The 25,757-nt window shown below is 38.3% G+C and overlaps 1 protein-coding gene across 2 annotated transcripts; it reads right to left on the bottom strand.

Moving 5' to 3' along the window:
* Window positions 1–1,019: 1,019 nt before the first annotated feature.
* LOC103719339 (B3 domain-containing protein Os07g0563300-like) lies at window positions 1,020–16,711 on the bottom strand. 2 transcript variants are annotated; one of them, XM_008808538.6, is made up of 12 exons: window positions 16,207–16,711; window positions 15,549–15,630; window positions 15,296–15,394; window positions 11,368–12,188; window positions 11,117–11,213; window positions 9,623–9,797; window positions 8,847–8,923; window positions 7,547–7,945; window positions 5,110–5,159; window positions 3,955–4,068; window positions 3,059–3,126; window positions 1,020–2,309 (listed from the first exon to the last, which is right to left on the bottom strand). In XM_008808538.6, exons 1-12 carry the CDS (start codon window positions 16,347–16,349, stop codon window positions 1,729–1,731), a joined length of 2,706 nt encoding a protein of 901 aa, XP_008806760.4. In that variant the 5' UTR covers window positions 16,350–16,711; the 3' UTR covers window positions 1,020–1,728. The 2 variants fall into 2 exon arrangements, with proteins under 2 accessions (XP_008806760.4, XP_088557926.2); XM_088701800.2 differs by lacking the exon at window positions 15,549–15,630 and having other exon boundaries at window positions 16,207–16,627.
* Window positions 16,712–25,757: the final 9,046 nt, after the last annotated feature.

Here is a 25,757-nt window from a genome sequence, read left to right as displayed (position 1 = left end):
AGTAATATATTTTTATGGAGTATACTAATAATTAATATAGTAATAAATATGTTGATATTTTATTCTAATATATTTTATATGATTAATAAATATATTTTTATGAAATATATTAGGAATAGTTTTGGTATTGAATGATCGAAGATTTTAGATTCTCATAGAACACCAAATATGTTACTTGTGGATGTCCGAAAATCTTTAATTATTGAAATATAGCATACTAAATACGATGATCTTATATCACCGGGTATTGAATTACCTCTAGGCAAGAATTACTAATGATTTAAAATCATCTTAACGATCCCATTTGGATCCCCACATGCTCCATTAGGGAATTGCAGCCATTACATTTTGAGGCCCAAAATTGAGGAAAATCATTGATGCCCTTCATAATTTTGGCCTAAGGAAAACAAGCGACATTAGTAACCTAGATATCACACTCAAAAGTTCCCCATAATCTCGGCATAATCAGAATATTGGGTTTCAAATATATACTTGAATTAATAAAGCTACATATTAAATCACGCATCTATCTAAATCAATCCATGCATCCATTTTCTGTAACCTACAGGAGTAAATCCTGGAGCATGGCTAATCTACGCATGCTTGGCTCCATGAATTCACTGTTTCAGTTCATACTATCACTCCCCAAATTTGTTTTTAACACAACAATTTTTTTCTAAAAAAGCGAGCCTGCCCACGGCGTAGCAAAGGTAATGCGGCATGTTCTTAATCATTGCAGCGTAGCAGCCTGCATTCATGAAGCGAAACCATTTAAATACCGGCTCGAGCCTCCTACATAATCTCACATCCCGATGCTGATACCTGTAATATAAATATCAGCACCAGCTGCTCCATGCTTGCCTCTCATTGCTTTCTTTGAAAACATAAATATCCCACTAGCTTATCACCGTACATTTCATGCAAACCTCATCTTCAAATAAAAAAAATGATCCATCTGCTGGAACGACGTCATATATTTCTCAAACTTTTGACAGCATTGGCATCAGTGAATCATCAGATCTCAAAGCTCCTACTATGATCCATTTCATACACAAAATACACCAACATTCGCATCTAAGTTGAACACACAAAATACTTGCAAATAGTAGACTCTCAACAAAAAAGAGAGAATACTGTTTTACGGCTACAATAGCTGTAAGATTCACCACGGAAACCTGTAAACACCCATTGGGAAACTCATGCCTCATTGTTAGTCACGAAATTTCATTTCTATCTGCGAACAGTTATCCACAACTAACATGTGGCCTTTCTAACAACAAAGTAAAACTTCTCCAGGATCATTTCTGGATTTACCATCACCTTGCAAGCTAAAGGTTTGGAACTTCTCATCATATTCCTCCGCTGTCGAGAAAAGAAGCAACAACATGAGGCGCAAAAAAAAATGCATGTCTTAGGACCAGAATCCTGACCAACTTCTAGAACTTATGAACACAAGGCTGTCTGGTCAGAATAGATGGATGGTTTGAACAAAGTTATGGAGGCAATGACTTTGACGAGCAGAATAATGGTGAGTTTGAAGCAAAACTGAAGGGTGCCACCATTCTCACCAGTGCCCAGTTTGTAAGACAAAAGGGGCATGAATTGAGACCTGGCGGTCCAAATTGTGAGGGCCAGCATCAAGTTTAAACTATGCCATGATCTCGGTCACATTGCCATCTGTTCTGACCAGGATCACTGGCCTCTTCTATTTCCATTATCACAGTATGACTAAGATGCAGCATCTCTGAGGAGCTTCATCATCCCACCAGCATCCGATTTTGGTGATGGTTCTTCCTCCCGCTCTGGCTGAATGTTCAGATCAATCTGGGCCTTAAGAGGAGAAGATGATGTTTTTCTATACTCGGATCCCTCCTCTACTCCATCATTATTCACCACTGCTTTCTGAGGAGAACTCGAGATACTCGGACCAGCTGATGATGGATCACTCCCCAAGGGAGGCAACATCTCTGGTGATTGGATGAGCTGCTGCTGCTTGCGAGCAGCCTCAGCTTCCTTCTCTGACTGACGCTTTTCACGCCTTAGCATGAGGGTTCTGAAACGGCGTTTGACCGTGAGACATACATTGCATGTGCATGTCTGCTTGTGCTTGGGGCCCTTGCCACTTGGTGGCTGAATGCATACGATGCAGGTGCAGCCAGGCCGGTGTCGTGGATGCTTCGTTGTAGGCTGAGAAGAAGTGGGTAGGGCTTCTCCCTCACCAAGAATGGCAAGGTTAGCAAGCGTGTCAAGCCCATCCGAAACTTCAATGTTGTCAGCTTCTACTTTAACCTTGGACCTCTTGGAAGCACCTGCAAAACACCAAAATAAATTCAAGGTCAAAGATTAGATTGATAAAGTTGAAAACATAGCATGCCAACCAGATTTATTTCAGCTCGTTGGCACCCGTCTCAGCAGAGAGGTTCCGAGTTGAACTTCCTGGTGGCATGTGGACAATATGTCTGATGAAAAAAAAGGGAAAAGAAAAAGAGGAGGTTTTAAAAAATTAACTTTAAATTTGAATATTAACCATCGAAGTTGCAGTTTAGTTTTTAGGCTTTCTAGGTATGGACTAAACTTTCGAGGTATTGTACTTCCTGGAAACCTGTACACATCAAAAAGAAATGATCTTTCGGAAAGACTAAAACAAAGTTAAATGCCTGACTGTCTGTCTGTCTATCTATCTATCTATTCAGGCTTATAATACAAGTGGGGGAGATAAAAGACCAGATGCCTCATTATCCTACCTTTCTTACCAAGCACCAGAAAGGGATAAGGGTATTCTTGTACTTAAACAAGGCATCAAATATGCCACCTATTCTTGTGCATTTAATACCATGATTGAGTTACAAGAAATCAAAAATGCTTCTTCCCTTTGAATTGATGTGAATAAATGAAAGCATTCAGATAATTTGGGCATTGTACACATCTCTCTGTGTGTGCGCGTCTATGTGTGAACTAGCTGTAGCAAACCTTTTAGTGAACAAAAAGCATATAGTAAATGCCAATGTTAAAAAGAGATATTAGCATCAAAAACTTGTCACGCTAAAGTTGTCCATACCAGTTTTAATAGGGATCAAATTTGCTAGTTGTTCAAGACTTAACTCTTGAGCAGATGAGCACGAAGACCTGTAAAAGCAGAGAGAGACAAAATAGAATTTAAGCAAGAGTAAACAGAAGACAGAAACAAAAAAGTATATAGAAGCATTTACAGAGTTTTCCTCGGTTTCCAAGATATGCATCCTGGAATTTAGGAAAATTGTGTTTCATGGGTTCTGCTCATTAGTTTTATAAAGCCAAGCAAAAAAGGAGCAATCCTATCTGTAGATTACTGGACTTAATTGCAGTTAATCAACGGTCATGATCAAATCTTGGTTGTAACTTATGTGAAGTCTTATAAGTAGTTTGAAATGCCATTTGCAATACAAGAAATAACAAAAATTTAAATTAGTTAATTGGCACTGCAAAATCTTTTTATTTAACCCTCCTTGAGGTAGATTCTTTAGAGCAAATTCCTTCTCCAAATCAACCCACATACAAGCATGAATAACTATCAAATACAAATAGATCAGATAAGAATCAATATGGAAGCTGATGATTATGATCTGCTTTTTCTCTCAAGTAACACAATTCACTGCCTGTTGGTGACTGATTGGTAAAGAAAAGCAAAGAAAGAATCATCTGGTGCTGAGTAGACAACTAAGCAAGCTCCTCATGATTTTTTTTCTGATGGAAAAGGAGACCAAAGCCACCTACCTAAATCTCTTCATAATAATTACTCCTCAAATACAACCTATAATAGGTATTAAACCACAGGAAATATGACAGTTTAAATCACTGAATCTAAGTTTGGATGCATTTAACAGTCGCAGATAACCAGGATACCAAATTGTTAAAAAAACATAGGAAAGGATAATGTAACACTCTTATTCGAGAGTTGAAAGAATTCCAGATCACCTTTCCGGATCCCACTTATTATCAGAACAGGTCCACCCAAAAGGCAGAATTGCGTCAGCAGGAAGTTTGCGCCACTTAGAACAATCCTCACACTGAGCCCATTGATAATTATCGCTGGTTGTGACAAACACGATGTTTGCATTTATTAGCAGAAATGTAAGTGAATAGAAATTGCTGCGTACTAGTCATGAAATGATAATGAGTATAATATAGCATGTCGATTATGAAAACAATGTTAAAGTGCATTAAGCATCCCTTTGCAGGAGAAGTGGTTTTCTCATTAAATAATTGTGTGTCATTGGTAACTAAATAAAATATCTTCCTCATCTGCAAAAATTAGAATAACACAATAATATCAGTATAATAGCATCATATGGTGGCAGATTGGAAAAGGCAGCTCCAGTGAAATTATGAAAACTTCCAAGTACACATGTCATCTTCTGTTACTTCTAAATTCTAATTAAACAGGGCATTAATTAAGAATGAAAACATGAAAAGTGGAACTCGCTAAATCTAAAAATTTATTGCAGTTTGCTATATAGTGCAAGCGGTTCATATGACTGTACAACAGTCCAGAAAGGCTTTGCACCTTGAACATCACCATCACTTATGTTTATCAAATATCATCATCATTACTGCTAGAAATGGCTCATTATGTGCCAACCCCTGCACCACCTTTCAACCTTCCAGCAACAAAAGTCGTTGAGATTAATGACATTATGCAAGAGAGAAGCATTTCCTTGACCAGAAGAGTGAGAGATGCCAATTATTTGGGAGCAAGGTTTGACAGTAATTGATCAATGTCTCATATCTTTCGGGATTTCGCTAGTTTCACCTTACAAAGATATGTCTTGAGATGTATGCCATAGTTTGATATTTATATGTTTGACCATCATCTCCAAAACACTATTCACCAATATGGCAATCAACGACAATGTCAAAGTCTATACAAGCCAGGATAGTAGAAGGCACTTCTATCCAAATAAACAGTATCGGGTTCACATGTTCTTGCATCTTAAAGCTACTACAAAAATGCATCAATTCACATTCAAAATGTTTCTAGGCTAGCAAATGCAACTGCACAATCAAAATAATAAATGTCAGCATGGGAGACCAAAAAAAATTTAAGCTTAGAGGCAACAGAGTGAAGGTTACCCAGATTGATTAGAGGTGAAGTATGTACGCTTTCCAAGTACTGGTGCTTCCTGTTAATGACAACCGAATCAAAGTCAGACCATCCTTACATATTAGCCTACAATATAACATATGAAACTACAGTGATTCAAAACAAATGTCTATTCAGTTTTCAGATGCATCCTCATTGATATACCATGCATGACTCTTCACCACCAATCACTAGTATGCATGGGTATCTATCTTCCTTGTTCTCATATTTAATGCCGAAATTAACACTGAAGGCTCGGAAAGGGATGTTCCCATCAACGAGACCTTTTATGGCAACACCTTTTATGGCAACACGGGTAAAGCTGGATAATCATTACACTGCTGGCAGGAATTCAAGAGCTAGTGTGGAGCCCGCAAAGGAGAGGATAACAATCATGGCAAAATCATAGGCAAAAAGGTGAATGTGATGGCTGACATGGAAGTACTGACAGAAAGATGCAGGCTAAGGTAGCTTGCATACCTTTTGAAGCCTCACCAATATCATGAAAGGCATTCAATGGAAACCTAAAGTTTCCAGAATAATAGAATGGTGCATGATATAATATAAACAGGCAGACTGATCACTAGCCAATGTGCACAGTAAAGGTGACAACATATCAGTTTGGCTTTTGGGAGTAATCATCCTTAACCTCTTCTACATAGAATTTGAGAATATAAAAAAAGTTTTTTCCTTAGCTATTGTGGTACATGAGCTTTTTGGGTTCTATATTTCCTAGACACTTGACTTTTTAAGTAAAGAAAAAGGAGAGCGCTTCATGTGTGAGATCCAGTAATTGAAATTCTGAAGTCCCTAAGAGGCATAAGCACTATGAAAGTAAATATATAATAATCAAAATAAAAAAATAAAAGACTAAAATTCTCAAAAAAAGTCAATATATAATTAAAAAAATGAAAATACTAAAATTCTCGAAAGTGTATGAGCCACATCAATGAATTAAAGTCTACTCTATAGATAAAAACCAACAGTTGGTGGTTGATAGAAGGGAATAGCCAAAACGAGTGAAACAGGGACCAAGTGCAGGCTGCCAGTGGAAGTTTCACATCATAAATAGCACCGTTTCAAGCATATATTTTCAATTCATGCAGAAATTAATACTCTCATCCATGATTTTTTCTAACAAGATAACATTAGGGGAAAAAACAAGAAGATAAACCAACAAAAAGATGGTGCATCAATTCTAAAAGTTCATCATAAGCCCGCTTGGTTTTGCTTGGCAATAGATTTTTAACTCTAGTTTTACTTGAATGTTTCAAGCCCAAAATCCAATAAAGGCCTCAGAGAAAAGGACTGCAATAACTCAACTTTTGGAAATTTCTATGTGAAAGTTTTGGGTTGTCAGACCAGACTTAATGTGGCATCATCTTAATCCTAAAATCTGGACCTATGTTTCTAGTTCATGTCCCAAAAACATAGCTAAGTTTTTGAGAGTCTAGTATAGGTCTAGAAAAATTAAATAAAACATGAGCCATCATAAATAGACTCAACAAAAAAGCTAAAAAGGTCAGATTTTTAGTTACAATTTTCAAATCCATTTCAAGCATCTCTTATAATCAACTGAAGCCTGTTTAGCAAATGGGCTGACTATTTGGCTCAAATCCTAGAATTGAAGCCAATTTATTTAGCCTGACCTTGCCCATATGTGCCTCTGGAAGATACTATGGACCTAAGCACGTTCCTCATAACCACCTCCTTCCTCCCCTTTCTGTCAGCTTCCATCCTATCTAACACTAAGCACCCACAAACTCTTGTTTCGTAAATACCAGATTGGATCATATGCCAGAAATCATTACTGGAAATGGATTACAACATAACAAGCACCCGAAGAGAATATTACAGTAACTTTAGTGTTATATAGAATCTTGTTATATTTTCTGTAGGGACAAATGCATGAGCCAAAAGCACACTGTATAATTCCCACTAGGTGAGTTCAAAAAATTAATCCGCCGTAAAATAAATGATAGCACGAGAAGAAATTTACAACACACTCATGCATGAGTATTGGCATTCAGCATACCTTTTGCATGAGAACTTACAGGCAAAGAAACAAAGAACAAAAGTTAGTTTAGCAATAATTATCAAGTCAGATATATTTTCTTGAAAATGGTAACATATGTTGGAAAAGAAAAGATAAAGTAGGCCGAAAAAGAGACAGATAAGAGATGATCAATGGCCAATAGACAATGAAAGTTACAAGGCACTTGATGCCCCTGATTCAAAATGAAGAAAGAGTAAATGGAGAAGAATAAAAAGGCCCAGACACCCACCAAATAGACCCATCTGTCAACCACCCACAAGTAGGAAAAAAAATACATAGATGAAAAGAATATATTGTAGTAGATAGAAGGCTTACACACATTTACAGGAAATTAGCAAAAAATTTGGATTGAGAATTCCGAACTGGCATACCTCATATTCCTCAATTTCAATGCCGTCAATGACAACAATAGTTGGAACATGATTAGGAGGTGGCCGGAGCAGTTCTTGAGCCTCCTCCCATGTTACCTTCAACTCCATGGAGTCCTCATTTTCAATACGAAGACGTTTACTCTTTGAACCAAGGTTGCTACCTTTCCTTTTACTAGGGCCATGTGAAGATCTGGCAGTAGGCCCATCCTTTTGGATGAATCCTGATCTGTCAAATTTAGACCAGGTTGCTTGATCTGCTGTGTTTATTGAGTTCCTTGACTCTGTGCTGCCTTTAAGAGGTCGAAGAGGAAGATTTGCATTCAAATCCGCAGCTGAATTTTTGTTATTACCCTCAGTAGAAGTAGAGAAACCATTGCCGGCTTTACCTGTCTGAGTATCCTGCAACAAATATGAAAGAGGAAAAATTAAAATCCTAAAATGTAAAAAGATAAACTTTAGTTCTTTCCATGTGCTCCTTACCAATTTCTTAGCAGTCACAAAAAAAGAGGCTATATTCTCTTTATAAATAAAGGTAACAAAATTGAAAAAATGCTGTCAAGAAGCAAAAAAGAAAAATCTTTAATAGAATAAATATATTGACTTTTATCTACGAACACCTACTGCACCTTTGACAAGGTTGGTCCTTTAAAACCAACTAGTTCCAGCTAAAATTTCTCAAACATAGGTAATCATACATTGGCTTTAAAAGAAATCAAGAGATTACAGAGCACATATTAACAAAAAAGGAACAGCTCCAACTATCTCTATTCCCTAATAAGAGTCATTAACATACATATGCACCTTGATAATTTAAAAGGTGAGGATACAATTTTGAAGTACGTTTTCAACAAAATTCGTCGTCACGGTACCGGACCCCATACTGGTGCCACACTAGCATAGTGTCGGTATGGTATGGTATGCAGTTTTTTTGGCGTACGGAGTGTTAGTACGCTACCGGTACTGGTTCCGAACCGGTATAGTGTGGTATGTTCGGTACCGTCTGGTTCGATACAGTATGCCTGGTACCGTTCGGTTCGGTACAGTAGGCATACTATGGTTTTGAATGCATTGCTCCAAATTTCTACTTTACGTATCCATGCATTAAAGCATGAACAGAGAAGATTCAGAATAATCCCTACAAGAAGGCACCGCATATTAAAAATGACTAACAAGATCGTATGATTGTTCAAAGTTCAAACAATGCATAAAGCTTTTAGAGCTAGTATAAGAGGACGACAAGAGTTGCTTAATTCACATATTAACTTTTTTTGAAAAGCTTTGAAAATTTTTAATCACAAACCTGTTCGGCAGAGACACTAGAAGCCTTTCGGAATCCCATGACCAACTTCCCCTCTGGATCTATCCGACTAAATGTCACTGCAGAGAATACAAATTCGTAGTTTGAACAGAATCATCCCACTTGGTTAGGCATTTGTAACCGTCTCTACTTGTAAATCCAAAATTTGTGTAAGCTAGTAAACAAATTCAAAAAAGGTTAAACAATATCAAAAACTTTAACCAACAAGCAATAAGCCATTTAGCTGCGAAATATTTCTATACACATACCAAACTGTCATCCATGTAAATGGAAGAGGAGATAGGGAAAGATAAGCACAAAAATCAGATTTCATCCTGCTATATAACTCACAGCATGTGTAAGTTATCAAAAACTGTAAAAGGTGAAACGCTTTAAGAAACAAAATTCTAGAAGGCTATTACGAAGCCCAACCTGAATGTGATGAGAACTCAAGTATGTTAATCATGTGTTGTATTTCTCCTATGGTATAAAATGTAATCCAATCATAAAAAAATCCATAAAAATGAGCATGTAACATACATGAAAGAACATGTCTACAGGATGATCTGAATATGTAAGTCTGAAAATTTTTATAAATTTAATTGTCTAAAATTGGAAGATAAAGCTCGTGCCTGACTCCACATGACCATAACAGTGCATGTAAACTGAAGCATGGGAATTGAGGAACTCATTTAAAGTTTTCAAGTGCAAAGGGGCTGCGAAATAGAAAACATGAGAAAGAGAGAGAGAGAGTTCTGGAATGGATGATGGATAAATACCCGTGTCGCCTGCTTGTAATTGCATTGACTGTATACACGGTGTAACCCCCTCCAAGACATACATCCTGCTGTTATTGTTTGGCCAGAAGCGAAACTGAAATACCCACTCTTTGCCACTGGCATCCTGAACTTTTAAAGGCAGTCCTTCAGGCTGAGAAATTGCAGGAAAGTATGCCTGCACATAATAGCCAATCACATATATTAAAGCATTGTGACATTATTCAATGAGATGATTTATAGTACATATTTGCCTGGCTTAAATGATTAATTGATATGGAAAGAGTTCCTTTTAGTTTAGAGTGCAAATTATTAAAATGAGATGATCTCGACTTATTAGCATTCAATATGACTTGTTATGCACCTTAATATCAGGTCCTTGAAAAAAGAGATATCTGGGAAAGTATAGAAGAAAAAATTCAATCCCTGAACAATCGATATCATAGATTTTAATTAAGAATAATTGAATGGATGAAGCTAAAGGGTTCACCACAGTCACAAGAAGGGGAGTTGGCGCGGTACTGCAAGTTCCTTAATTTTCAATCAAAGTACAGTGCATCAGTATGTCAAACCAAACTAGAATAAAATAAAAAAACAAAAAATAACAAAAGATGGGTCATTTATATATGTGAAGTGGTGAATTTGATAGGGGTTCAATAGTTCAGTTAAAGGTTGTAATTAGAATGTTAGTTAACTCTAAATTGCAATGCAGTAGCATGCAACTTCACAAGCCGTTCAACAAGCCACTTTGAAGATGGACTTTAACATAGTCTTTATATACAAACCTCAAAATTATAGTTTTGATTTGCTGATGAATTCTTAATCCATACCCTTGTAAAAGTATTGTATCCTTTTAAAATTTCATCCCTTTTTTCCATTTTTCCTGATCATGCTTTCCATACGGCTATATGTGTTATGTTGAAGAGTAAATAAAAAACTAAGAATTGCAGCTTTGTTGAAATACCTACCAGTGAAATTCAAACCACACCTCACATCAGACTCAAATAGTTTGGAGAGATCCAGATCCACAACAAAGAAGGGATAACTAAAGAGAACTAAAGTAAAGACAGAGTAAAGATACATAAAATATATAAAGCATATTAAGCCATGGGAAATAAGACCTTGTATGAGAAGCAATGATGAAGGCGTTCAAAAATTTGTAGGACAAAGCTACGGATAGCAATTCTTAAAAATGACAATGACAGATGGTGATAGTTAATTTAAAGTGTCCACAAAAGGATTAAGAAAGTAAATGACTTAAAATTTGTTTTCATATCACAATGAAATCATAAAACAGCAGCAGTACATCAATCATTAACCGATAACATGGAAAGCAAGCAATGTTTCAGATTTCTGCAAACTGGAAGGGCTTTTAGTTGAAAAGAACAGCCAGGGTATTGGAGAAATAAGTCATGCATATAACATATTAACAGTGACTGCATTCATAGCTCAATCAAATCTCATATATAGAAGGTTTGGCAATGTTTAAGGACTCACCTCAGCACATTTTTTTGGCAGCACTAGACGTCCAATCCTTCCAGCATCGCTAGCACTTAACATCTTTTCGAACAATGGCGTGATGACAGAGTTCGAACTTAAATTAAGGTTAAGGACAAGCTTCCTTAATAGAAGGTTGTCGCAAAATAACCATAAACTTGTCCCTAGCAGGGTGCAAATGTTTAAGACTTAATCTCTAAATAAAAGCCAAATCAAACATGCAATGAAACGATGATGGGGGCAATGGATACTCTCCAGATATCTGTTGTAGCTCTTGATCCGTTATCCTAGGCCAATAACGAGGAAGTAACTGTGTCCGTGCTCGGGGATCTACTCGAGGCCTTCCATTGCGCATTTGAGCTTGTAGTTCACCATCAATCCCATTGAGAGGGCAAAATTGTTTCGATAATGGCGGAGCTGTTTGTCTTTGTGGATGAGTCGTTGAAACCCTAGACGGATCCTTTGCACCATTTGGTGATGGAAATTGTGCAGCCAAGCCAATCAGCAGAGATGATGGATCCTCCTTTAAAATGGATGATGGGACTGAATTTACACCTGAATTCGGATGTGTTTCAAGATTAACTGCAGAACTGGTTGAACAAGGATCTGAAATCCCTGCTTTTCTTGTAGACACAGGATCATTTTCCCCAACAAGGTGGCCACGATCCTGCAGGCCATCAGCACTTCCTTCTTCTCTTTGATATATATTAAATGCAGAAACTGGATCCAGAGCAGCGTTTCCATTAGCATATCTATCTCGTGTGACATGATTAAGGCTGCTAGAGCCTAATTTTTCAGGCAGATCTTCAAATTTCTTCTCTTGTGCCGTGATAGAATTGCGTCCTCCAGAAATCATTCTTTCGGAGTTATTAGGTCTGTCGAATTCATATGATAACCGTTGATGCAAATCGGACTGGAGGCTAGAAGCATTCCAAATATGGGGTGCTTGACGCCACTGTCCAGGAAACGGACCAGTCATCTGTTTCCAGCTTTTAATAGCAAAATCTTTCCTCTCAGATATTTGTGGAGGCTTGACCAAAGGGGATGGCCACATCTGATTTGGTGCCTGAGGCTTCACGAGCATCCAACAAAATAAAGATTAGTGGCATCAAGAAATAAGGAACATTTGACAGATGCCATTAACATGACTTATTGATTAGAGAAGAGTACGATGTAAAATATAAATGAGATTTTGTAGTATAGCAGAATAGGAGAAATTAAGATTTAGTCAGTGAAACCATGCATAAAATCTTGATTGGAGATTTGATGTAAAACCTTTCGGACATCATTTAAGTAGTTAAAGTTTCTTAACAAAGGAATGATTGTAGAAGTTGTAACAGGTAACATGACGAAATTTTCTTAAAGGGAACTTAACATGCATTTGTAACCATTTCCACAAACAAGGTCACATCAATCCAACAGCAAAGTCGTCATAACTCTTAACTTTAGAAACCACAATTTTTTACATTTGCATGCAAGATTGATACTATAACACCCAGCCCAGCTAATAAGGATCTAGGCCCAATTCACTTGACCAAACTAGATGTAAGAGTTGAAGTGGGAGACGGAAAAAAAAAGGATACAGCGCTATTCAACTTGGAGTAGGAGATGAAAAAAAAAGGATAAGACCCTGTTTGACTTGGAGTAGGAGATAGACTCCTCTATCTTGATTTCCTACGGGAGCTAGGAAACCTAGCCTCCAACGGCTATGTAAAGACCCCCACAGCACTTTTCGCCTCATCAACGACAGGTTTTGCTGATTACCACCGCTAGAGCACCGTCAGATCCTTCTCCTCCTCTTGACTTCCAATGGCCTTAGCTCATGGTACTCATCGGAGATTTCAGTTAAGCGCTCGCTGAAGTCTTAAGTTCTAAGAGAAATTTTTGGAATTATTTGGATCTGTAATTTCGTTTCGCTTGCAAGATTAAGTAATGTGACTCTTTTTCTAGATTTATCGACAAATTAAAAGATTATTATATTAATTAATTTGAATCATACTATTGATGATAGTATTTTATTACTGAATATGCTTTATTTCGGAATACTATGTTGGAAATATTGAACTCATTCGATTGATCATATTATTTGTGATTTATGAACTTAAAGCATAATATTTATTTGTTGAACATCTCCTATTATAAAATATTAATTGATGCATGATCGAGTGTATTGATTTTACTATGGATTATGTTTAATTAAATCGATATCGGATGATTTTTTTTGTATTTTCGATTTGGATCATGAAATCGATTTATGGAAAGAGTTTGATTCAAAATAATATTGAGTCCGATTATATATCGATACTTCGTCAGTGGGGATTATGTGCTGGTATATCGACACCCTATCAGTAGAGGTTATGCGTTGGTATATCAATACTCCGCTAGTGGGATGGGAGTTATGCACTGATACATCAATACTCCACTATGCGCTGGTACATCAATACCCCGCTAGTGAGGGATATGCGATGGTACATCGATACCCTGTCAGTAAAGATTATACGTTGGCGCACTGCCAGTAGGGATTATATGTTGGCACACTGCCAATGAAGGTTATACATTGACATATCGATACTCTGCCAATGGGGGTTATACATTGGTATATCGATACCCTGCCAGTAGAGGATTATATATTGGCACTTTGATTATTACTGAGCTCATATTCTAGCCTAACCATAGGATATAAATATGGTTATAGTTCATGGTTGTCAAGATGAATTTGATGATTTGAAAGAATTTGAATTTATGAAAACAAATGATATTGAGTAAGATTGAATTTGGCATGCATAATGTTTTGATAATACTGCATATCTAAATTTGATTTTGAATTGATAAATTTTGGGTGCTTATTTTCTATAAATAATTATTTAATTTATTATCTGATTAATTTGGTTGAAGACTCCAAATGTTTATTGATTACTGAGTTGTCTAGCTCATTATTCCATATCTTACTATTTTTATAGACTTTGAGAGCTAAGATGGCATGGGGTTATGATTCAAAGAGTGACTAGAGGCCGAATTTGACATCTTTAATTTAGATCAAGATTCAACTAGAGTTTGATGAAAATTTTTTTTGAATATTGTTGGTTCTTTAAGACATTAAAATTTAGTTCTGGTTATTTAAATTAAAATTTAAATATTCGCTATTTGCTTTATGATATCCTGATGAGATGTCATACATGCTTGTGGAGAGAGTTTCCTATGACTATGCAGCGGTTGCTACGACCCTTAGTTCACGATCTCGGGTTGGGGGCGTGACAAGTACTTAAAGCCCTATGACAACAAACTCAAAATAGTCACACTTATTTACTTAGAATCCAACTCAGCAACTTCCCCTTTTGAGCATCAACTCTTCATGATCACCATCATCCAAAAAGTTTTGCCCATCAATCTTTCATTGTTTATACGGACACTTACTACCACAAGTTTAGTGGGATGCCTCGTCCGTGCCAACAATCTGCACTGTAAGAAGATAATGGGGAGCACTACTCTCTAGAACACCTAGACATAGGGTCTAGTTCACTCACCAGTTGTTACATATGCCCCTATATTTACATCATCTGTGATTCTCTCTCTCTATCTATCTCTATCACACACACAGGCACACACACACTCTCTCTATCACACACACAGGCACACACTACACACACAAAATCCCATCAGGAAAAGGCCTCAAACTTGAACCCTATAAATGCAAATAAGTGATTGGCCATTCAATATGAGACCTGCACCATTGAAATATAAATCACAAATGTTTTGGATGTTCCTTACTTATGCCATAGAATGGGTTGAATGGTTGAAGAGAGGAGGGGGGGCACATAAATCTTCCAACTTTTGTCTCGATTTTCAACAAAAAACAAAAGAAAATATGGATTCATATGGCAGAATCCGAATCGACGAGGTAAGGCCTACTGTTTGTTTTGACACTCATATGTGAAAAGCAGCAAAGTAACCTTTCACCAGCAGTAAATGCAAACCTAACAATTTTAAGAGGAACAAATTCGTTAGTTTTAACTAGTATTATTGTCATGAGAACATGCTAGAATGCAGAATAAACAATTCTTGTAGTCATCAGGGAATTGAAGAATAACAGCAATGGTATGTCCTCAGCTTGTAAAGATAAGATGACAGGAGGCTCAAACATTCCACAACAATTTGAAGGACATCAGGTTCATTGCTTACCATTACAACAGATTTTCTGGCGCATGCAAAGCACTCAACTCCTCCAGCATCAAGAAGCACATAAGCTGAGGTTGATACTATACATCCGCAATGTGCTCTCTGCAACATGACATCCCAATGAGTACACAGATCGCTTGAATAGCTACATTATTCGTTTCATATTCACTACACGAGCAATTCCATGCATCCGCATGCTAGATTGATAGGAAGCCGTTGATTTATTAAAAGAGTCACGGGAGATTTCTCCTCTAACCTTTCCACAGGTCTCGCAATTCCTCCAACCAGCAGCATCTGAGTGAAACGTTTCACAGAAGCTTCCTTGCTCATACGCGGAACTAAAGGCAGACATGGACACGAGATAATGTTGCGAAGGAATCATCGATCGAGTAAAACAGCAGCACAAGAATATGAACCAATTCACGTCCTCGTTTCATAATACGTGATTCTCTACCGAATTTCCACGTTCCACGTGGCAATCGGACAAGAAAAGTTTCAAACTTTTGAATCATACTAATCCTCTAAAATTCACTCGCTTCAAAATTGATCAGATCCAAAAACATGCACGAGAAAACAAAGAAGAACACGAGGAAAAGCAATTGATTTCACGCTGAGAGTTAAATCGGTTAACGATCGAAGCCTATTCGTAACAACAGAACTCCAACTCCAGCGGTAATCACGTCAAAAACAATCCACAAATCCTCAATAAACCTCAGAGCCGACTGAAAACGAATTCAAGAACGAATTTTTATGTGAAGCACAGTGTCTTCCAGTGGAACGTTACAACAAAATCCATCAAGAAACGCAACAAATAACAAATCAAGAAAGCTTGCCAAGATCAAACGCAGTAATGAACTCATAGAACAATTCGCACGTGGGGAGAGAGAGGAGAGAGAGAGAGAGAGAGAGCATACAAGCAGCGATCGCAGAGGTCGGCGAACTCGCCAGAGCGGAGCCGCCACCCTTTCCTTCGAGGGCCCTCCGATTTCGGCTCCTTGCAGTGGGAGTTGAAGCAGATCTTGGGCGTCGGCGTCGGCGCCGACGAAGACGACGACATGGAGACAAGACGAGACGAGACGAGACGACGAAGACCGAGGGACGGCCGGACGCAAACCCTAGAAGAGGTCTTCAGGACAGAGAGAGGGAGAAGAGGGGATGCTGTGATTTCTTCTTCGAATCATGAGAGAGTGGGTGCCGGGGGCTTGAGGTGGGGTTTGTGAAGGGTAGAAGGAATCGAAGCGAGCGAAAGGAATAAAAAGGGGCTTTTTTTAGGAAAACCGGAGGAGAAGAGAAATGGGCATGCGACGGTGTTTTCGCCTTTGTCTTGGCGTCGTCGCTTCTCACGCTTTTCGCTTTTTTTTTCTCGCCCCCGGCTCCCACCGATCGCGGTGCGCTCACCTCCCTTTTCTTGTCACCCTCGTTTCTTCGATCGCATCATGACGCATTAAATACCGCGAGCGCGAGCATTATTCCTATTCCCACTCTTGATTCGGTCCGGTGTCCTCGGTCCTTTCTTACGTAAAGGGTACCATCAACTGAGCGACATGGGTTAACGGTATTTTTTTGCTTTCAAAACTACTGGCCACGGTGGTTGGCTCGATTCGAAATCGGAGAGGCACAGCTGATCCATGAAATTTACAGATTATTGAAGTACTACTCCTATCAAGCCTCATACATATATAGAGAGGCAAACGGAATTTTTTACTAAATTGTCTTCTTTGCGATCCATTATTCTCATAAATTTATTTAGTTGGATGGTAGGTTCGTGCCAAAACCTTTATGTAACCTTTTATTTTATAATTTTATCGGCCTCATCTGCATCTGTTATAGATGAGATGCCGTTGTACAAAAAATAATAATAATAATAATAATAATAATCTAAGGTCCGAGTTGGCTGGGTGAGCTCTTGCTAACTATAGTACACTGCTTCATAAAACATCGTCTACGTCCTATGAAATTGATTTTAAACTTAATGGTTGCATCAAACAAACTCATAAACGGGAGCCAAAGCCGTGACCGCTGCAGCAATAGTGACTCTAGAATTGAGGCTCCGTGACCTCCGCATGCGCTACCCCAGGAGCGGCGTGCTTATCGAGGATATTGTACCGGCTGGAGGTGACCAGAACCCATCTCGTTCGTTTCACTCTATGTAACCGACACGCTGTACTCCCCGTCTTTTTCATTCAACGAACGGAACCAACAACAACATGCTCAAAGTACTCTCATAAAAAGCCTATGCGCCAACACTTGGCTCTCCCGTCCGTATAATACTCTCCGAGCGATCCCATTCTCTCCCGCCGGCAGACTGAACTCACGGCAGATCTAATTCCCGCATAATTTATATAATACGGACGTTCAGAAGATAAACTCGTTTGGACTCTTTTATAGTCTTTCTCCTCGTCACTTCACTTCTCCCTCACTCTTCGGTTTCTTCTTTTTTATCTCCGGTTTTATCGAAAATAAATAAATGAATAGAATTAGTAAAATGCTCCGAATCTGCATGGCCCGCGAACGTCATGCAGGCACGAAACCCCCGCTCCCCAGGATCACGCCTTTCACACGCCTCGGAGAATCCGAGGCGCTATCCCGTACACGAACCACGGCCGTAGCAGCGAACCAGATTGCGACACGTAACCATGCTTCCGGTCTGAGCTTCGTGTCAGCTGGTTACGCCCCGCACGTCATGTTCCGCCCAGCGGTGGTCCCCTGCGTTTCTTGATCGAATCGGACGGCTGAGAGATCATATTTGAACGGTGGTCTGATTTTGGGGACTGCTCGGCCGTGGGGAAACCTTAACGTGGCATTACGGGCACCCCCTGGTTTGGGGTTGCTGAAGATCTTATTGCGTCCTTATCACCGTTGGAGTGTGATCTGACGGTCATAACTACAGCTGAGTTTTGAGGACCAGCAGTGGGCCAACTGGGTGTGTTCATGTATTAGATTTACGGATAAGGTCACGATGGGAACGTTTGGGATAGAGGGCGGCGTCAAATTACTCGCCACGTAGTAATAGGCGAGTTAAATTCATCCAAGGTGGAACGGAGCCGCCTGATCAATTTTTTCTGTGCCTGTGCTTCAATTTTGCTGCTATTGCGTGAAACAGAAACCTTTGTGATCTTTAGGAGCTGTGGGACAAACGGGTATGAAAATTTGCACATAAAAAAGCTGACACATGGGTTGATGGAAGGTTTACGTGCGAAGAGGCAAATTCTCCAACCCAGAGCGGAAAGCATAAAGCTGACGCAGCATTCGAAGTTTGCCCCCATGCAATAAACAAAATAATAAATCTGCCCAATATGCTTGGCCTCCTTCGTGCCAGAGTATACTTGAGGCTCAGCAAATATTTTTTACGGATGATTCGGCCACAGTGATTGATTAGATCAGAAACGAGCATACTAGGTTAGAGCTATACCCACTAATTTGAGATGTACGCTATTTTCTAGAGATTCTTAATTTATTTTGGATCGCACATTATTTGGCGGAAGATGAACACTCCTGCAAACTGCGTTACCATTTTTATAGCATATCATTTTGGAGCCTTTTTTATAGGACTGCACTGACGCATTTCGCAAGGCGTAGATCCGTTCGTGGTTAAGGCTGCAAATGGGTCGGGTCGACCCGTGACCCGACCCGACCCGACCCGCGTAGACCCGACCCGACCCGAATTTTAGGACCCGCGGGTCCGAGTCGGATCCTAAAATTGGACCCGAATCATTTTCTGGATCGGGTCTGGGTTTACCAAACGGACCCGACCCGACCCGAATGGACCCGAAAAGAGAGAGAGGAAAAGCAAAAGAAAGTCTTTTCTTTTTCTTTTTCTTTTTCTTTTTTTTTGGCGTGGGTTGTGGTACTGTTGGTCAGTGTGGGAGGATAGCAAGTTAGCAACAAGCGTAGGTTCACAGAATCCAAAGGAACGTCGGCCCGTCAGGATTCTCTCTCGATCTATTACACTGTTGAGACCTCTGGTGTGTAGCTGCCTTTTTTTTTTTTTCCTTCTGTTTTTTGGTTTTTGTTTCTTTTAACTTTTGAAGGGAGAAAGTGAGGGAACACTGCAACTGAATATGGGTCATGTGCCAGTTTTCTGTAATGGAATTGGATTTTGGAAGAAGGTCTGGGATTTTTTTTTGTCCTCGTGAGAGGGGAGCTGGGAGACACCGAGTTCCGTCCAATCAGTCATATAGATAAAAAATAGTGTGATATGAAATTTGGCTTGTAGACCGACTTAGTTAGTGAGTCATGGGTTATCTGTTCCGACTGGAGCTCAATTGCAAAGTCTTTCAAGTCATGGGTCACCCAGCACCTCATAATTATGGTATGACCAAATTAGATTTGTCCAAATTTTTTTCCAAAAGCACAAAAAAATTGGACCCGATCGGACCCGGACCCGACCCGAATCAGACCTGGACCTGACCCGAACCCGACTCGGACCCGACCCGACCCAACCCGATCTTCAACCGGGTCGGGTCCGGGTCCAAAATTGGGATCCGAACAAAAAACTGGGTCGGATCGGGGTCACCTAGGACCCGACCCGATCCGACCCATTTGCACCCCTATTCGTGGTGTACTCGCAGCGGTAAAAAAAAAAAACGTCCTCGCAGGCGCTCGCATGCTTTACCGCTGCTCTATGGAATCGGTGCTCCATTCGGTATGGCAAACAGCCTCGCAGTAGCAAACTACATCGCAACACGTAGAGAGATGCGCCAAGGAAGTATCGAATCCCGACTACTGCGATGCCCTCCTTAGGGTTATAACGTTATCCCACACGAGTCCCGACACCGATCGTACGGTGATCCCTTCGTTTGATCGTTATTGGACGGCCAAGATCTTATCTCTGGAGCAGGGTCGGTAAAGCACGACCCGGGCGTGAGCTTACGACCGTGACTAAATTTAAGGATGATAAGAACACGAGGCACGAGGCTAACCTGATGACTCGCGGCGCGACACTGCGATAGATGGGAGCCGTCCGATTAAGTCAAGTCTTTATGATTGGACGATCTCGGACCGGTGTGGGCGCAGAGATGCTCCTTGGTCCTTTCCAACGTGGCAAGTGGATATAATTTGACGCGCTGTGTTTCGTGTTAGGAGATATGCGACTTTATGAGTGCCGCGGAAATCGGCAATCCCACGTCGGTGCCGTCGAGATTGATCCGGCTCTGAAGTGATAGAGACATGTTTCACAATTTTTTATTTTTACAGAATTTATTGGAAGGAAAGTTCCGGTTTTTTTTTCTTTTACAGAAACTCTATATTCCTTCCAAGGCTTGTTCTTTAAAGAATAAAAAAATATTCAAAAATCAATATTTTTCTAAATAAATATTTTTCAGATAATATTTAGACCAAAAAAATAATTTGCTCATATTCTTTTATGTATAAAAATATGGCTCTAAAATTTATTACTCATATTTTTCGCATTGCTACTTTTCCAGATAAACTGTTAATCTATCGATATTTTCGATATTACATATAAAAATATATATATAATATAATATAATATATCTTATGATATATTATTATATATTATATTATAATATAATATATAATAATAATATGTAATTATAATAATAACATATTAGTATATGTTATTATATTATATTATATATTTTTTATGATATAATAATATATTATTATCACTATTATATTATTACTATAGGGTTAGGGATATGCTGGGAATAAAATAAAAAAGTTATTTTTTCAGTTGATAGAAAAATGACTTACCTACCTTCTAAGTGGGTAAGACTTTCCTTTTATTTCAAAGATAAATGCTATTCATAAGAAAATAACTTACCTATCCCGTAGAAATATGGATAAGTTGATCAATGAAAAAATTGATCAATTTTTTTATAATATTTATCCAACTAAGAATGGTCTTTTAGATTGTTTTTCTATTTTTCCCCTAATTCTGTAGCATAACACATTAACACTGGAGCATCATGTTTCTCCTTTTGTTTTCCTTACAATCTGTTTACATAAAATAAAAAAAAAACAGATAGTTCAATAAAATGTTTGGGGACCCGAAAGGGAGAGAGAATGTTTGCGCCCCACTCCATTGTTATCAGCCAGCCTCCCTTCTTTTTTTTTTCGCGCTAAGATGGGTGGGTCATATCTATCAAATACGGATACATCCAATAAAATTGAAAAACAAATTACTTCAGAGTGCCAGGGATAACTTCTTATTTCCAGCCTACACGATACTACCGAAGTGACTGGCTACATAAGCAGCCATCCAGTCCGTAGTCCCATTAGCTTCACGGAATACATGCTTAACCTGAAAGCCCCTCCAATTCCCACCATTGCTCAGATATCTCGAAGCAAAAGGCAAGCAGTACCATTACCTTTTGGTCCCTCCGGACCCAATTGATGACCATGGCCGAATTCTCCTCGATGACGATGGAACTGGCCCGTAAAACACACCGGGCATAATGAATACTGCTCAAGTGGCCCATAGCTTCGTATCCGAAACTGATATGTCAAATAATAGGCTGCGTCTGCAGCCTCCCTTGGTACTTTTTTTTTTTTTTTCCCTCTTCTTTCTTTTTCCTGCTGCTCCCTTGTTGATGTGAAGCATGTGGGAAGCGGAATGTTGCCACCCCGGGCAGCAAACCCCTGCAATAGCTAGAAGTCGGAAACATAAACAACGGAAGAAGTTATACCTAGACTGGAAGAAAAGGGCATGATAACAACTCCAACCCCCATATGGACAAATAGTCGGAAGAACTACACTCTACAATATATTTCCGCACGCCATAGTTGTGCCGAAATGACTTGGAGCATACCATATATTATGAGAAGGTTTGACATATGTTACAAAACAATTAAATACTTCTCACATTATTCTTGATAGGGATTGATGGTGGTTCGGTGGTTATCAAGTTCATCAAATATAGATACTAGCTCCCAACCGTTGATTCATGACTACTAAAAAATGAGAGGATCTTTTATATTCATGTGAGACCACACATGTTTATAGCAAAGCAAATAGTGCTTCGGGTGGATGGCGATATATGACCAATCATCCTGAAACTATGTTATGGATTATTGGGATGATTTTTTGTATAATTTATTTTCTAATTTTTATGATGTATCTATCTACATTAGAATGGTATATTAATTTTTTTTTTAAAAAAAAGAATGATTGATGTTCATGTTAACCATTGGATCGACCTCTGTCACTATAACAGCCTAGGACCTCATCCAAAATGGCTAGCTAGAAGGTATTATTTGGGCTTTTTGATCCTGTATAAGTATTCAAAATCTACCTAGCAAATAACCAATGTGGAAATAAACACACATCCGCACGGGTCCTCACATACCATTGGTAACAACTTAGGACCTCATCCAAAATGGCTAGCCGAAAGTAATTATTTAGATTTCTTGATTCTGTATAAGTATCCAAGATTTATTCAATAAATAACCGATGTGAGACTAAATATACGTCCGCACAGACCCTCAAAGTCTCTCTGGCAATTGACACCTGCTCCGAAGCTTGGGAACCGCAGCACGAGACGAAAAGAACTTCCGTTCGCCATTTCCGCTGGCGTTCGCGACACAGCCGAAGGTGAGGAGAAGGAACAGAGGAGTTCAAAAGGCCAAAAGTACCGACAAATATTCCAAGGTTTGTCATCAGGTGCATGGGGCACAAAGCCAACCAAATAATGGTTGGGCTTTTATATATGCCTTTTTTCCATCAAAACGGCCGGAGCTATGCAGAGATACGTAGGCCACGAGCACATCTTCGAAGCAAAACTTTGACGGCAATTTTGTACTCGAGCGGAAGTCAGCATCATGCGTTGTTATCATGCTTGGAGTGTTATTATCAAGATCTAATTTGCATCAACTCTACGGTCAAACAATGCGAAAATTATTTGATCTGATGCCTGTAAGCATCAAAGCAGCTAAAAACCAGGGAAGGAAATTAATGTAAGGGCTTCATCCTGCAAAACAATAAGAAGCTCAAAGAACTCTTTAACATTTCTAGGCAAGTTAGTCTAGTATTGGTTTCCCCGTGAGGCAATCTTGTAGAATTTCTGAATACCTTTATGATAAGATGGCTCAAAAGGTCTGCAGTTAGTGCCAATTAATATAACTAGGTGAGAAAATGATCATAATATGATAGGATTCCTAAAATCATGGGTGCTTATCCATATGGATGAGTTGCCCCAAGACCGAGGCAGTGGTGGGGTTGGCTGCCTTGGATGCTAGCCTAATGGAGCTAAACTAATACCACAAAGGGAGGAAGCAGGAGGGAAGCAGAGTAAGTGTTAAAAGGTCAACTTTAGGTAGCAATCGGCCGTAGCAATGTTAATGGCGTTAGCAGCACTTTTTCCCCCTGGAGAGTTTGTTTGGTAAAATAAACGTAAGTTCACATTTTTTATGAGACCGGCAATTTGTTCTCATTGAATATATAGCTCAAAGCTTAATACACTAGTGTATTGGGTAAAGGATCCTAGCCAAATGAAGATCCATCTCAGTTTAAGTTTACCAGGCATCATATACAAATTGCATAGGTTAACTGGCGCCCAAGGATGACAAATATTTCAGCAAGCTTAAGAATCTAATCATTAAAGCCCCGTTTCGGAAACCTGTTAGCAGTAGAGTTTGGAAGTAGAGCTTTTATAAAAAGTTGTTTGCTATTTGGTAACTACATTTTTAAAGTGTTGTGGCACTTTAACATATGTTTGGTAAATAAACTGAGAAAGTACTTTTCTATAAAAAAATTACTATAAAGGATATTGCATAGTATTATACAACAGAGCATAATAAAATATAACATATATTAATACATAAATATACAATTTAGTATAATATTACTGTAATGTAATATAATATTATTATAATATAGTAATATAACATTGTATAATATAGCATAATAATTTAATATAATATTAAATTATTTAACATAATATATCAATGTATTATGGTATAATGTAATATAATATTATATTTATAGTATAATATAATAATAAAGGTACAAAATATTATAATTATTAACATACATTAATTTTTCATAATATAGCATAATATTAAGTTATTTAACATAATATATTAATGTATTATGATATAATATAATATTATATTATGTTTATAGTATAATACAATAATAAAGGTATAAAATATTATAATTATTAGTGTAAATTAATTTTTCACGGAAGAGAGTCTAATCCGTGACTAGGGTTCTTTGAAGAGGCTCCAGCATAGTTTTAGGTTTATAAAGGGACAAAGTTTATTATTGTTATATTTTGCTATGGGTATTTTGGTCAAAAAACAACTTTCCAACAAAGCTCAAACCAGCTTTTTCGAAAAACTCATTGAGTTTTTTTTTTCCAAAAATCTATTTTTAGTTTTCTGAAAAAGCTAAAATAGCTTTCTAAATTTTTTACCAAACACTATTTTTCATCCAAAAGTGTTTTTAGAGGGCCAGAAAATGCTTCTTGGCTCTCCAAAAGCTCCTCCAAATAGAGCCTTAGCATACTACAGTAGGTATGTTGCTCGCATATGAATTACACAAAACACGGAGGATTATATCATTAAATCTTACAATGTGGCAAATAGCAATAAGAATATTTAAGACGCCGTTTGGCATCAATAAAACTTGAATTTTTATTTTACATTTTTAATATATAAATATGTTGCATGCAGTCAATTATTTTAAAAATATAAACATATAGTGGTCGACGTCATGGTGGAGACAATCAAGATGGTAGTGGCAGTGGTGATGGCAATGATGGTATGGGTGTTAATGATATAGTGGCACGGACGGCGGAGAGGAAAGGTGGATTGGCAGCTACAATAGTAGTGAAGGAAGGACAATGTTAATATGTTAGCAGTTTGGCCGGGACAATGGTGACCACAATGTGGTAGAAATAAAGGAGTACAAATGGTAGTAATGGTGAAGACAATAGCAACGGAATAGCTACCATAGCATTAGAAATGATGGTGAGCAATGAGAGCAATAATGGCAGTAATAGAAATAGTGATGGTGGTAGTGGATAATGGCAGCAACCGTATTAAGAAAAGAAACCCAAGACATGGTTTCTTATTTTTGAGAACAGTAAAATTGAGATTTTCTTTATCTTTATTTTTTTCCAAAGATAAAATAAATTTAGAAATAAAAATTAAAAATATAGTACCAAATATTTTTAAAATCTTGATTTATATAATTCTATTATAAAAATGCTTGAACTATATAACCTTTCGAAAGTTCTGCTACGGTGCTATACTCGTATAGAAAATAGTATAGCCATTGCCACTAGTCGAAAAATCTGCACAACATTTTCATTATGGATAACCGAAAGGCCCTTAATCCGTTGCAATTAATGCGCCTTTTGTTTTATCCATCTACTGGAGCATCCCAATTGCGAAGGACGGGCATTTGGCCCACCATGCATCAGGTCTGTTTTACGTTTTTGAATCAGGCAACGTGCACACGTCGCATGATGCAAACAATGGAACAGCAGAACTGACAGAA

Source organism: Phoenix dactylifera, chromosome 1 (genome assembly GCF_051530095.1).
Source record: "Phoenix dactylifera cultivar Ajwa chromosome 1, Ajwa_hap1_PhDact_Kaust_v1.1, whole genome shotgun sequence".
Classification (NCBI taxonomy): Eukaryota; Viridiplantae; Streptophyta; class Magnoliopsida; order Arecales; family Arecaceae; genus Phoenix; species Phoenix dactylifera.
The sequence above is the reverse complement of the archived record's forward strand: the minus strand, read 5'-3'. Positions and strand labels throughout refer to the sequence as shown.